This window comes from Larimichthys crocea, chromosome X (genome assembly GCF_000972845.2).
Source record: "Larimichthys crocea isolate SSNF chromosome X, L_crocea_2.0, whole genome shotgun sequence".
Taxonomy (NCBI): domain Eukaryota; kingdom Metazoa; phylum Chordata; class Actinopteri; family Sciaenidae; genus Larimichthys; species Larimichthys crocea.
This window is the reverse complement of record NC_040020.1, coordinates 27,468,068-27,482,671: the sequence shown is the minus strand read 5'-3', so window position 1 is coordinate 27,482,671 and position 14,604 is coordinate 27,468,068. Positions and strand designations below refer to the sequence as shown.

Below are 14,604 nucleotides of genomic sequence, written 5' to 3'. Positions count from 1 at the left end.
CTGAATTAGCAAATTGAATTATCAGAATTTGTAAAATGTTTTTTATACATAATGTGTATATTTGTATAAACACACACACACACACACACACACACACACACACATACTGAAATAAAAGTTTACAAAGTCTAAATGTTGTGAACTTTTTGTAGCGCTACTAATATACAGCTCTGTGATCAACACTGCTTGCTAAAGTTCTGATGTGTCACGATACAGAAAGAATGGATTCAACAAAATGACATTTAAATTGGGTCAGAGAGTTGTATAATAAACAATCATCTTCACTTCCTTCACTTGTCTCTTCTGATTGAAATAGATCTATTCATTAAAAGCTTGTTGGTCCTATTGCGGCTTTCCAAATCCTTTAAAGTCGCTGGAGAGGCTGAGATTAGGTCCTGTATGTTTTGTATGATGCACTGATGCTCAGAGAAGCACGATGAGTGCAGGTAAGTTTTAAAGTATTTAATGAGATGAGATTTAATGTACACTGTTGGCATGTATCACAAAGCAATCAAACTAAACAAAAAGCGGTCAACAAAAAATTACGGCTACCTAACCTGCCTCTCTCCTCCCCTAGTGCAGGTGATTCAGCCCCTAATGTTACCTACGGCTATCATCGGCTGGCACCCACGTGACCCGAACCACACGCATCACCATGGCAACAAGACCAAATAAATCAAACCCAGAATACTGAAAAACAAAACAATATATGGCTCCTACAGGTCCATTAAACTGAATAGCTGACTGTATCTTCAAAAAGAAAATAGCTGTCTGCTCGTAATGCTTTGCTTATGTGTGATGGGCAGAAATATTTTGTTACAGTTATTACATTGTGTTGTTACAGATTGTGGTGATTTATTCCGGAGAGTTTACAACATTTACTGATGATATTAAACGCACCAGTTTTCAATCAAATACCATCAGCTGAAAGCGGAACATTATAACTCTGCACATCCACCGTCGGAACTTAACAGTGTGACATCCAGCGGAAGTAAACAAACACTACAGCTGTTAGCAGCGTTAGCTCTGTGCACGTGACGTTATTGAATGAAGTGAAGACGGTATTGTAGCGGTGACACAGTTAATTATTTCATTTGTAATTAAGCAACAATGTCTTCAGTTGAGTGTTTGAGAGAGTTTGTCAACGAGCGACTAAATGCTGCTGCTGAAGAAATATTTGGAGTTTTTCAAAAAACTATCGTCGAGTACGAAGAAGAGATCTCTCGTCAGCGCAAACTGCTGGATATCGTTTGGAAACCTGAAATAAAGTTACACAGGATAGGTGTGTAAAACTTTTACTGGTTAATCATTTATAGTCATAGTTGTTAGATTCATCAGTAACGTTACTGCTGCTAATTTACTCGCATGTCTGCATTTCCTCTTCACCATCACAGTAGTATCATATTCCTCTTGTTCTCTGTCCCTCCAGATCTCCAACAGCAACATGTCTGTAAGGAGGAAGAGGAGGAGGTTCTCACTGACCAGCAGCTCTGTAACCAGGAGAGGAGCTCCAGTCTGGACCAAGAGGACCCAGAGCCTCTACAGATTAAAGAGGAACAGGAGGAGCTCTGCACCAGTCAGGAGGGAGAGGAGCTTCTGCTGAAGGTGGAGGTTAATACCTTTGTGGTGACTCCTACTGATGAGGAAAGGGACCACGGTGAACCAGAACCTGAAAGTGACCACAGTGAACCAGAACCTGAAAGTGACCACAGTGAACCAGAACCTGAAAGGGACCACCAGCTGCTGTTGACCAACTTTTATGCAGCTGAGAGCCAAGATCAGAAAGGATACAAGCATGAAGACTCTACTAGAGATGTAGAGTCAGAACAAAACAATCAACAATATGAAAACAAAAGTCACAGTAACATTGTCTACAACCCTGACTTGTCAGGGGCTGACAGTAATATTCACAAACAGTCTTTTAAATGTAACACTTGTGGAAAGGATTTTAAGTATAAGTCAGATCTTGTGAAACACATGAGAATACACACAGGCGAGAAGCCGTACCGGGGCTGACAGTAATATTCACAAACCGTCTTTTAAATGTAACACTTGTGGAAAGGATTTTAAGTATAAGTCATGTCTTCCAAGACACACGAGAATCCACACAGGTGAGAAGCCGTACCTTTGCAAAACCTGTGGGAAAACATTCAGTGACGTGTCAGCATTGAAAAAGCATCAGAGAATTCACACAGGTGAGAAGCCGTACCTTTGCAAAACCTGTGGGAAAACATTCAGTGACGTGTCAACATTGAAAAAGCATCAGAGAATTCACACAGGTGAGAAGCCATATGTTTGTACAACATGTGGGAAAGCTTTCACACAGGGATATCATTTGAAAGTACACAGACACATCCACACAGGTGAGAAGCCGTATGTTTGTGCAACGTGTGGGAAAGCTTTCAGACAGGGATATCATTTGAAAGTACACAGACGCATCCTTAATGAAAGATCTATTTCAATCCAGAAGAGACAGGTAAAATTAAGTAAATGAGTAGTTATTATACAACTCTCTGACCCAATGTAAATGTCTTTTTGGGTTTATCCAGGCTGTCTTCTGATCGGGACAAACGTCAGAAACTTTCGCAAAAAGTGGTGATCACAGAGATGTATATGTAAGCAGGGAGCCAAAAAAAGTGACAACAACAGGTAGATTTTGGAAACTTTATGTCAGTAATGTCAGTGTGTGTGGGTTGTGTGGTGTGTGTGGGTGTGTGGTGTGGGTGTGTGTAGACAAACATAAAAGGAGGTATAAACAACATGTCAACAAAGTCGGATAATGTCAATTCGCTAATTCCAGCTGTAATCAGACAGTGAGGAGTGTAACAGTATAAAAAAGCAAGAAATAAGACACATGTATGTACAACAGGACTTCTCATATGGTCATACAAAACATCAGTCCAGTGAGTTATTCAGTTCCCGGAACACGAACCACTGTACTGGAAAATGAATAGTCTCCACATGTTTTGCAAACACAAAGCTTCTTGTCTGCGTCTTAGAGGTTTGCCAAAACATTGCAAGGTCGCTCACCATGTTGGCTCTTCTCATGGCTGTAAAGTAACCACTAGGTGTGAAAGCTGCCATGATATTGCAGTTAAACGGCTGCTGACCTGTATTATTTTTTTTCATGTGCCTTTCAATCAATGTTGGCAATAGGCTTTCCTTTCTCACACATGAGGTGGGTGTACAGCTACTCCCGTGTGGATGCATCTGTGTACTGTCACTGATATCAGCTGTCGGAAATCTTTCCACAATGTTGTGCAAACATATGGCTTCTCACCTGTGTGTCTTCTCTGATGCCTTTTCAATGTTGACACGTCACTGAATGTTTTCCCACAGGTTTTGCAAAGGTACGGCTTCTTTCTCACCGGTGGGAGCTCTTTGATGTAATTGTTCATGAGTCATTTCTAAATTAAAATGTGTTCCCACAGGTGTTCAAAGATACGGCTTCTCCCTGTGGGGAATTATTTGATGGTTTTCTTTGTCATGTTTTGCAAAATGTTTTCCCACAGGTTTTGCAAAGGTACGGCGTTTCTTCACCTTGTGAGCCTTTTTGATTGTATTTTTCAATGAAGTCATTCTAGTAAATGTGTTTCGCCACAGGTGTTGCAAGGATACGGCTCTCACCTGTGTGAAATTATTTGATGCCGTTTTCTTTTGTCAATGTTGCAAAATGTTTTCCCACAGGTTTTGCAAAGGTACGGCTTCTCACCTGTGTGAGCTCTTTGATGTATTTTCAATGACCTATTTCTATTAAATGTTTTCCCACAGGTTTTGCAAAGGTACGGCTTCTCACCTGTGTGAGCTCTTTGATGTATTTTCAATGAGTCTTGCTATTAAATGTTGTTCCCACAGGTGTTTCAAAGATACGGCTTCTCTCACCTGTGTGTCTTCTCTGATGCAATTTTCAAAATGTTGACAGGTCCAATGATTTTTCTCCCCACAGTTTTGCAAAGGTACGGCGTCTACGGCTTCGCACTGTGTGTATTCTCAGGTGTCTCAAAAACATGACTGAGCTTAAAATCCTTCCACAGTGTTACAGTTAAAAGACGGTTTGTGGAATATTACATACTGTCAAGCCCCTGACATTTAGGGTGTAGACGATGTTTACGGGTGACTGTTGTTTTCATATGGTTGATTGTTTTTGTTCTGACTCTACATCTCTAGTAGAGGCGTCATGAATTGTAATCCTTTCTGATCTGGGCTCTCAGCTGCATAAAAAGTTGTGCAAAACAGCAGCTGGTGGTCACTGCAGGTTCCGACGGTGGATGTGCAGAGTTATGTTCCTTTTCAGCTGATGGTAATTTGATGGAAAACGGTGCGGTTTTAAATATCATAATAAAGGTTTGTAAACTTTTCAGGAATAAATCACCACAATATGTAACAACACAATTAATAACTGTAACAAATATTTCTGCCCATCACAACATAAGCAAGCCATTACAGCAACACTATTTCTTTTTGAAGAGACAGTCACTATTCAGTTTAAGGACCTGTGGAGCCATAATATTGGTTTGTTTTTTCAGTATTCTGGGTTTGAATTTATTTGGTCTTGTTGCCATGGTGATGCGGTGGTTCGGGTCAAGTGGGTGCCAGCCGATGATAGCCGTAGGTAACATTATAGGGGCGGAATAACCTGCGCTAGGGAGGGAGAGAGGCAGGGGGGTAGGTAGCCGTAATTTTTTTTGTTGACGCGCTTTTTGTTTAGTTTGATTGCGTTGGGATAGCTGCAACAGTGTACATTAAATCTCTCTCATATACTTTAAACTCTTACCTGCCTCAGCGTGCCTTCTCTGAGCATCGTGCATCAATACAAAACTACAGGACCTAATCCAGCTCTCAACCAGCGAATTAAAGGATTTGGAAAGCCGCAATAGGAACAACAAAGCTTTTAATGAATAGTCTTTTCAATCAGAAGAGACAAAGGAAGAAGTGAAGATGATTGTTTAGTATACAACTCTCTGACCCAATTAAAATGTCATTTGTTGAATCCATTCTTTCTGTAAGCGTGACACATCAGAACTTTAGCAAGCAGTGTTGATCACAGAGCTGTATATTAGTAGCGGCTACAAAAAGTGTCACAACATTTAGACTTTGTAAACTTTTATTTCAGTATGTGTGTGTGTGTGTGGTTGTGTGTGTGTTGTGTGTGTTGTGTGTTTTTTAGACAAATATACACAGTATGTATGAAAAACATTTTACAAATTCTGAATAATTCATTTGCTAATTCAGCTATAAAGCAGAAGTAGTGTACAGTATAAAAAAGCAAAAGTAGGACACATTTATAATACAAAGGAACTTCTTTCTCATACAGTCATACAAAACAGTCAGTCAGTGAGTTTCTTCGGTTCTTAATACGAACCACTGGAATGAATACTCCTCCAACATGTTTTTGCAAACACAAAAGCTTCTTGTCGGGCATCTTAGAGGTGTTGGACAAACAGGCAAAGGTCTCTCATGCAGGGTTGGCTCTTTCATGGACTGTAAAGTACCACAATGGGTGAAAGGTGGTCCGGATTTGCAAGTTAACGGCTACTGAACCCTGTAAATGTATTTTAATGTGATTTCAAGTCAGAGATGTGGCAATATGCTTTCTCACACATGTTGCATGTGTACGGCTTCTCACTGTGCGGGATGCGTCTATTATGGACTGTCAAGGCAATTTGGTGTCTGAAAGTTTTCCACAGGTTTGTTGCAAGTATATAACGACCTCTCAATTTGTGAATTCTTTGATGCCTTCTGATGCCGAATGTCACGGAATGTTTTTCCCCAATTTTGCAAAGGTACGGCTTCTCACCTGTGTGGATGCGTCTGTGTACTTTCAAATGATAGCCCTGTCTGAAAGCTCTTCCCACAAGTTGCACAAACATACGCTTCTTCACCTGTGTGGATGTGTCCTGTGTACTTTCAAATGATACCCTGTGTGAAAGCGTTCCACATGTTTGTACAAACAGAGGGCGTCTCACCTGTTGTGAAATTCTCTGATGCTTGTTCAATGTTGACAACGGTCACTGAATGTTTTCCCACAGGTTTTTGCAAAGGTACGGGCCTTCTCACCTGTGTGATTCTTTGATGTCTTTTCAATGCTGACACGTCACTGAATGTTTTGTTTGCCCCCCCCACAGGTTTCTGCAAAGGTACGGCTTCTTTCACGCGGTGTGTTCGTTGATGCAGTTTTCAGGGAGCAAGATGTATAATCGGTTCCCACGGTTCTGGCAAGATACGGCGTTCTCACCTGTGGTGTAGTCTCAGGTGTTCACAATATCGACATTTACTTAAAAATCCTTTCCACAAGTGGGTACCGTTAAAAAGACTGTTTGTGAATAGTACTGTCAGCCCCTGACAAGTTAGGTTGTAGACATGTGTACTGGTGACTTTTTGTTTTCCAGTATTGTTGATCGTTTTGGTGTGCCTCTACATCTCTAGGAGAGTCTGCAATGCTGGTATCCTTCCGGATCTTGGCTCGCAGCTGCAGAAAGTGGGTTTAACAGCAGAGGGGGTTTTTGAATTTCAGGGCCTGGTTTACGGGGGTCACTTCAGGTTCTGGTTCACCGTGGTCCTTTCCTTCCTCTCAGTAGATCCCCCACAATGGTGAGTCACCTCCACATCACAGAAGCTCCCCTCCCTCCTGGAATGGTGCAGAGCCCTCCTGTTCCTCTTTAATCTGTAGAGCTCTGGGTCCTTGGTCCAGACTGGGAGCTCCTCTCCTGTTAACAGAGCTGCTGGCAGTGGAACCTCACTCTCTTCCCTCCTTACAGACATGGTTGCGGTTGGAGATCTGGAGGGACAGAGACAAGAGGAATATGATACTACTGTGATGGTGAAGAGGAAAGGCAACATGTAGTAATTAGCAGCAGTACGTTACTGATGATCTAACACTATGATTATAATGATTAACATAAAAAGTTTTACACACCTATCCGTGTAACTTATTTCAGGTTTCCTCAACGATAGACAGCAGTTTGCGCTGACGAGAGATCTCTTCGTCGTAACTCGACGATAGTTTTTTGAAAACTCCAAATATCTTCAGCAGCAGCATTTAGTCGCATCGTTGACAAACTCTCCTCAAACACGCAACTGAAGACAGTATGTGCTTAATTACAATGAAATTAAGCTGCAAGCAGCGAGGGTCGGGCCCTCGCATAGCGCGCATGTCGAAATGTGGCCACGTCGAAATGTGGCATAACATAACCTTGATAACCGCAAGAATTTCAGACGCCTCTGAGAAGGTGCGTCCTGCCGATGCCTTCTTTGAATTTTTTTTATTGATTGCCACGCCCACAGTGATTCCTTAAAATTCTAATTTTTGATAACGTTACTCAGGAAGTGTATTGAACAGACCTACCAAGTTTGAAGTGAAGGTGGATACAACCCTAGGAGGAGTTCGGTCAAACATGACCCCTTGTCAACCAGACCAGAAACAGCAAAAATGACGATTTTTCATAGAGCGCAACGCCCACAGCGATTCCCCAAAATTCATCATCGTTTTTGATAACTTTTACTCAGGAAAAGTCTAGGTGATACTCCTACCAAGTTTGAAGTGAAATGGACAGCAAAACCCGAGGAGGAGTGCGTTCAAATGACCCCTTGTCAACCAGCCCCAGAACATGCAAAAAAATGACATTTTTCATAGAGCGCCACGCCCACACACCATTTTCCCAAAATTCATCATTTTGATAACTTTTACTCAGGGTCTAATGGTGAATACTCCTAGTAAGTTTTGAAGTGAATTGGGATACAATTCCCTAGGAGGAGTTCGTTCAAACATGAACCCCTTGTCACCACCCAGAACAGCAAAATGACAATTTTCATAGAGCCCAACGCCCACACATTTGCCCAAAATTCATCCAATTTTTGATAACTTTTAATCAGGAAGTCTAAATGTGAATATCCTCCCAAGTTTTGAAAGTGAATTGGATACACTCCCTAGGAGGAGTTTTAGTTCAAAACATGCCCTTGTCACCAGCCGCAGAACAGCAAAAATGACGATTTTCATTATTAAAATAGTCTCGCTTCCTGTTCAGTGTGGCTTATTGCTCCAAGAGAGTTGTTGTGTAAGGGTCCTGGCAATGGTTCTACAATTCGGCTGAGTTTCAGTAATTCTGTGAGCAAAACTGTGGCGGGGCGTTTCGAAATAAAATTCAAGGGGGCGGCGATAGAGCGCTTGTGCCCCGCCCCGCATTAATTATGCAGCCGAATTGTGCATAATAGTGCTCTTAACAACCCCAACAAGTTTCAGACAGCTCTGACAAAGGATAGGATAGCCGCACAGTTTTGCCCGAAAATCACCCAAAAGTCAATGGATCTGGTTTTTCGGTGAAAAAAAAGGCAGCGTCCACTTTGACGCTCGTCACGGCCAGCCCTCTGATAAAAAGTTGGAAATTTTTCTCAGATGTCAGTTCCAAGGCCTTGACAACAGCCACAACTAGTGTTGAGGTGGATATGATCAATATTGTCCGAGCTGCAGGCGCCATCTCGTAAAAGTGGTCTATTTTGGTCGTCCTAATGAGGCGCCTATAAAAATCACCGAATATTGGTGTGGAATGTATTTTAGGCCAGACACCATTATATATTCAAAGTTGGTGAAGAGTGGAAGAATTTTTTCACAAAGTTATAGCCGTTGAAATTTTAATGCAAAATGGAGAATTTCGGGGCCCCGCCCCTCTGACATAGTATAACATCAAAAAGTTATCAAGTGTGATAACTTTTCATCGTCAAGCCTCATGAACCCATGTGCAAGTTTCAAAGGAGCGGAAGAAATCCCGAGGAGGAGTTCGTTAATGCGACCCCGGGAAATGAGCCAAAAACCTGAAAAGTCCAAATGTGACAAAATTGGAGCGTACGGTTCACTCATGTAGCCCGGGGCACCAAGAGACTTTTTTGTGCGTCTGGGCAGGTACATACTCCCACCAAGTCCCTAACACGTGGGCGAACCGTGGCGAGGGCAAACCATCCAAAAACGCGCAACGTAGTTGGCGCTGTGGAGCATGTGCGTCGTCCATGTGTGAGACTCCCCAAAATACGTAATTTTACACGGACATTGGGGGGGTAGCAAATTTTCGTGAGTTTTCGGGGGGATAATGGCTGTCGAAAATGCGATTCATTTAGGAACTGAAGAATAAAAAGAATAAAAAAAAAAAAACAATAATAAACAGTTGAAATACAATAGGGCTTCCGCACGGTTTCGTGTCGGGCCTAATAATAACTGTGTCACAGCTACAATACCGTCTTCACTTCAGTCAATAACGTCCGTGCACAGAGCTAACGAACGCTGCTAACAGCTGTAGTGGTTTGTTTACTTTCCCGCTGGAGTCACACTGTTTAAGTTCCCCGACGTGGATTGTGAGAGTTATAATGTTCCCGCGTTTCAGCTGATGGTATTGGAATGAAAACTGGTGCGTTTAATATCATCAGTTAATGTTGTAAAATTTCAGGAATTAAGCAGACAATCTGTAACAAAAGATGTTTGCTCATCACACATAAACAAGCATTACGACAGACAGCTAGTTTCTTTTTCTCATTGTTGAAGATAAGTCAGCCGATTCGTTCAGTGGAAAGCAACAAGCTTTTTTTTTTTTTTGTTTTTAAAAAAAAAACATTTTTTTAAATTTTTTTTTTTTTTTTTTTTTTTTTTTTTTTGGTTTTTTTTTTTTTTTTTTTTTTTTTTTTTTTGTTTTTTTTTTTTTGTTTTTTTTTTTAAATTTTGTTTTTTTTTTTTTTTTTGTTTTTTTTTTTTTTTTGTTTTTTGGTTTTTTTTAAAAAAAAAAAAATTTTTTTTTGTTTTTTTTTTTGTTTTTTTTTTTTTAAAAAATTAATGAAGACAAATCTATTTCAATCAGAAAGACAAGTAAAAGGAATAAAGATATTGTTTAGGGATATAACCCTCTGACCCAAATTTAAATGGTCATTTTGTTTAATGACACGTCTGGCACGTCAGACTTTAGCAAGCAAGTGTTGACACAGAGCTGTATATTTAGATTGCTCCAAAATACACAACATTTAAGACGGTGTAAAACCTTATTTGTGTGTGTGTGTGTGCGTGTACAACATACATATTATGTATAAGAAAACAGTTTCACAAATTCTGATATTCAATTTGCTAATTCAGTGTATAAATCAGACAGTGAAGTAGTGTACCAGTATAAAACACAAAAAATAAGACACATTTAATATACAATAGGAATGTCTCATACTCATATAAAAAACGTCGGCAGTGAGTTCTTCAAGTTCGAACACGAACCACTGTAAATGAAGAGTCGCCCACAGGGTTTTGCAACACAAGCGCTTGTCTGCGTCTTAGAGGTTTTTGCCAAACATTCAACGGTCTCCTCACCAGTGTTGGCTCGTCTCATGGACTGTAAAATAACCACTATGTGTGAAAGCGGCCAATGATTTGCCAAATTAACGGCCTACTGACCTGTATGTATTTTTCATGTGGTGCCCTTGTCAAGTCAGATGTGTGCAATTGCTTTTCATCACACATGAGGTGTGGAAAGGCGACTCACTGTGTGGATGCGTCTGTGTACTTTCAAATGATATCCCTGTCCTGAAACTTTCCCACATGGTTGCACAAAGATAACGGCTTCTCACCTGTGTGGGATGGTGTGGTTACTTCAAGATATCCCCTGTGGTGAAAGCTTCCACATGTTTGTAACAAACATGATGGCTTTACTCACCTGTGTGAATTCTCTGTGCTTTTTCAATGTTGACACTTACCACATGAATGTTTTTTCCCCACAGGTTTTGCAAAGGTGACGGCTTCTCTACTGTGTGAATTCTTTGATGCTTTTCAAATGTCTGACACGTCACTGAATGTTTCCCACAGGTTTGGCAAAGAGTTACGGCTTCTCACCTGTGGTGATTCTTTGATGGCTTTTTTCCAGGACATCGTCAACTAAATTTTTCCCACAGGTTGTGCAAAGGACGGCTTTTCTCACCTGGGTATTCTCATTGTGTTTCACAAGATCGGACGTAACTTAAAATCCTTTCCACAAGTGTTACATTTAAAAGACTGTTTGGGAATATTACTGTCAGCCCCCTGACAAGTTAGGTTGTGTAGACATGTTACTGTGACTTTGTTTTTCCATATGTTTGATCGTGTTGGTTCTGACTCTACATGCTCTAGTAGAGTCCTTCATGGCTTGTATCCTTTCGTTCGATCTTGGCTCTCAGCTGCAATAAAAGTTGTTTAAAACGAGCAGCTGGTGGTGTGTTTCAGGTCTGGTTTTACTGTCGTCACTTTCAGTTCGGGTCACCCCGTGGTCCCATGTCCTCATCAGAGGAGTCCCCACAAAGGTATTAACCTCCACCTTCACCAGAAGCTTCCTCTTCCCTCCTGACGGTGCAGAGCTCCTCCTGTTCCTCTTTAATCTGGTAAGGCGCTGGGTCCATCTTGGTCAGACTGGAGCGCCTCTCCCCTGTGTTACAGAGCTCGCGGCAGTGAGAACCTCCCTCCTCCTTTCCTCCTTACAGACGTGGTTGCCTGTTGGAGTCTGGAGGGACAGAGAACAAGAGGAATAATGATACTACTGGTGATGGTGGAAGAGGAAATCAGACAGAAGTGAAATTAGCAGCAAGTAACGTTATGAGAATCTAAACAACTAGTTAGAAATAGAAGTAACCAGGAAAGTTTTAACACACCTTCCTGGTAGACTTTATTTCAGGTTTCCAAACCGATACAGCAGTTTGCGCTGACGAGAGATCTCTTCTTCGTACCAGACGATAGTTGTTTTTGAAAAACTCCAAATATTTCGTCACAGCAGCATTTGTCGCTCGTGTGACAAACTCTTCTCAAAAACACTCAACTGAAGACAAATGGTGGCTTAATTACAAATGAAATATTAACTGTGTCACCGCTACAATACCGTCTTCACTTCATTCAATAAGTCACGTGCACAGAGCTAACGCTGCTAACAGCTGTAGTGTTTGTTTTATTCCGCTGGATGTCACACTGTTAAGTTCCGACGGTGGATGTGCCGAGTTATAAGTGTTCCGCTTTCAGCTGATGTTATTTGAATGAAAACTGGTGCGTTATATTTATCAGTAAATGTTGTAAAACTTTCAGGAATAATCAGCCAATCTGTAACAAAAAATTTTGCTCATCACACATAAACAAAGCATACGAGCAGACAGCTATTTTCTTTCTCTTGTTGAAGATACAGTCAGCTATTCAGTTTCAGTGGACCAACAAGCTTTAAATGACTACATCTATTCAATCAGAAGAGACAAGTGATAATGAAAGCAGATTTGTTTATTAATAACCCTCTGACCAATTTAAAAGTCCATTTGTTTAATGGCCATTCTGGTCTGACGTCAGAACTTAGCAAGCAGTGTTGATTCACAGACTGTATTAGCATGCCTCCAAAAAAGTACACAACATTTAGAGATTGTAACACTTTCTTTGTGTGTGTGTGTGTGCGTGTAACAAACATACATATATGTAAAAAAACATTTCACAAATTCTGATAATTCATATTGCTAATTCAGCTAAAATCAGACACAGTGAAGTAGTGACAGTATAAAACAGCAAAATAAGACACATTTATATACAATAGGACTTCTCATACGGTCATACAAACAGTCAGTCAGTGAGTTCCTTCATGTTGTGAACCACGAACCACTGAATGGATAGTCTCCCCCCATTGTTTGCAAACACAAGCCTCTTGTCTGCGTCTTAGAGGTTTTGCCCAACATTGCAACGGTCTCTCACCATGTTGGCTCTTCTCATGACTGTATAAATAACCACTATGTGTGAAAAGCTGCCAGATTTGCAAATTAACGGCATGGACCTGTATGTATTTTCATGTGCCTTTTCAAGTCAGATGTGTGGCAATATGTTTCTCACACAGGGAATGTACGGTACTTCGTATCGCTGTCGTTCACAAATACACCTGGCGTGGATGGCCGTCTGATTGTTTTCTCAAAGAATCTCCTGTGTGAAGCTTTCCCACATGTTGTACAATATGGCTTCTCACCGTGTGGATTTCTTATGCTTTTTCAATGCTGACCACGTCACTGAAGTTTTCCCCAGGTTTTGCAAGCTGAACGGCTTCTCACCTGTGTGAATTCTTGGATCTTTTTCAAGTTGACACGTCACTGAAATTTTCCCACAGGTTTTGCAAAGGTAGGCTTCTCACCTGTGGAATTTCTGATTGCTTTTTCAATGTGACACGTCACTGAATCTTTTCCCACAGGTGTTGCAAAGGTACGGCTTCTCACCTGTGTGTATTCTCATGTGTTTCACAAGATCTGACTTATACTTAAAATCCTTTCCACAAGTGTTACATTTAAAAGACGTTTTTTGTGAATATTACTGTCCAGCCCCGACAAGTTAGGTTGTAGACAATGTTACTGTGACTTTTTTTTCATATTGTTGATTGTTTTGTCTGACTCTTACATCTCTAGTAGAGTCTTCATGCTTGTATCCTTTCTGATCTTGGCTCTCAGCTGCATAAAAGTTGTTCAACAGCAGTGGTGGTCATTTCAGGTTCTGGTTCACGTGGTCACTTCAGTTCTGGTTCACCGTGGTCCCTTTCCTCATCAGTAGGAGTCACCACAAAGGTATTAACCTCCACCTTCACAGAAGCTTCCTCTCCTCCTGACTGGTGCAGAGCTCCTCCTGTTCCTCTTAAATCTGTAGAGGCTCTGGGTCCTCTTGGTCCAGACTGGGAGCTCCTCTCCTGGTTACAGAGCTGCTGTGTCAGTGAGAACACTCCTCCTCTTCCTCCTGTACGAGACAGTTTGGTTGGAGAGCTGGAGGGACAGAGAACAAGAGGAAGTATAATACTACTGTGATGGTTAAGAGGAAATGCAGACATGAGATGTAAAGTTCAGCAGTAACGTTACTGGCTGGAATCTAACAACTATGGTATATAATGATTAACCAGTAAAAGATTTTACACACACGCTCTATCCTGTGTGAACTTGATTTCAGTTCCCCAAACGAATCCAGCATGTTGCGCTGAACGAGAAGGATCGCTTCTTCGTACCGACGATGTTTTTTTGAAACTTCCAAATATTTCTTCAGCAGCAGCATTAGTCGCTCGTTACAACTCTCATCAAAAACACTCAACTAAGACATTGTTGCTTAATTACAAATGGAATATTAACTGTGTCACCGCTACAAGACGTCTTCAACTTCATTCCAATAACGTCACGTGCACAGAGCTAACGCTGCTAACCGCTGTGTGTGGTTGTTTACTTCCGCTGGATGTCACAACTGTTATCCGACGGTGGATGTGCGATTATAATGTTCCGCTTTCCAGCTGATGGGATTTGATTGAAAACTGGTGCGTTTATAGCAGCATAAATGTTGTTAAACTTCCGGAAGAAATCACAACAATCTGTAACAACACATGGTAATAACTGTAACAAAATATGTCTGCCGATCAACATAAGCAAAGGCAATTACTATCAGACAGCTATTTTCTTTTGAAGGATACGTCCACTAGTTGAGTTTTAAATGGACCTGTAGGAGCATATATTGTTTTGTTTTTCAGATTCTGGGTTTGATTTATTTTGTAATTATCTTGTTGCCATGGTGAGGCGTTGGGTTTTGGTCCGTGGGTGCCAGCCGATGATATTCGTAGGTAACATGAAGGGCTT

At 41.1% G+C, this 14,604-nt stretch overlaps 1 protein-coding gene across 1 annotated transcript in view; it reads left to right on the top strand.

Annotated features, from left to right (window-relative positions):
• The window catches only part of LOC113746555 (zinc finger protein 883-like), a 26,260-nt gene that overhangs the window by 5,130 nt on the left and 6,526 nt on the right, over window positions 1–14,604 (top strand). Inside the window, exon 4 of the mRNA XM_027282649.1 lies at window positions 2,112–2,440. Within this exon, the coding sequence (XP_027138450.1) occupies window positions 2,112–2,440 (329 nt within the window). The remainder of the gene's footprint in view (window positions 1–2,111; window positions 2,441–14,604) is intronic.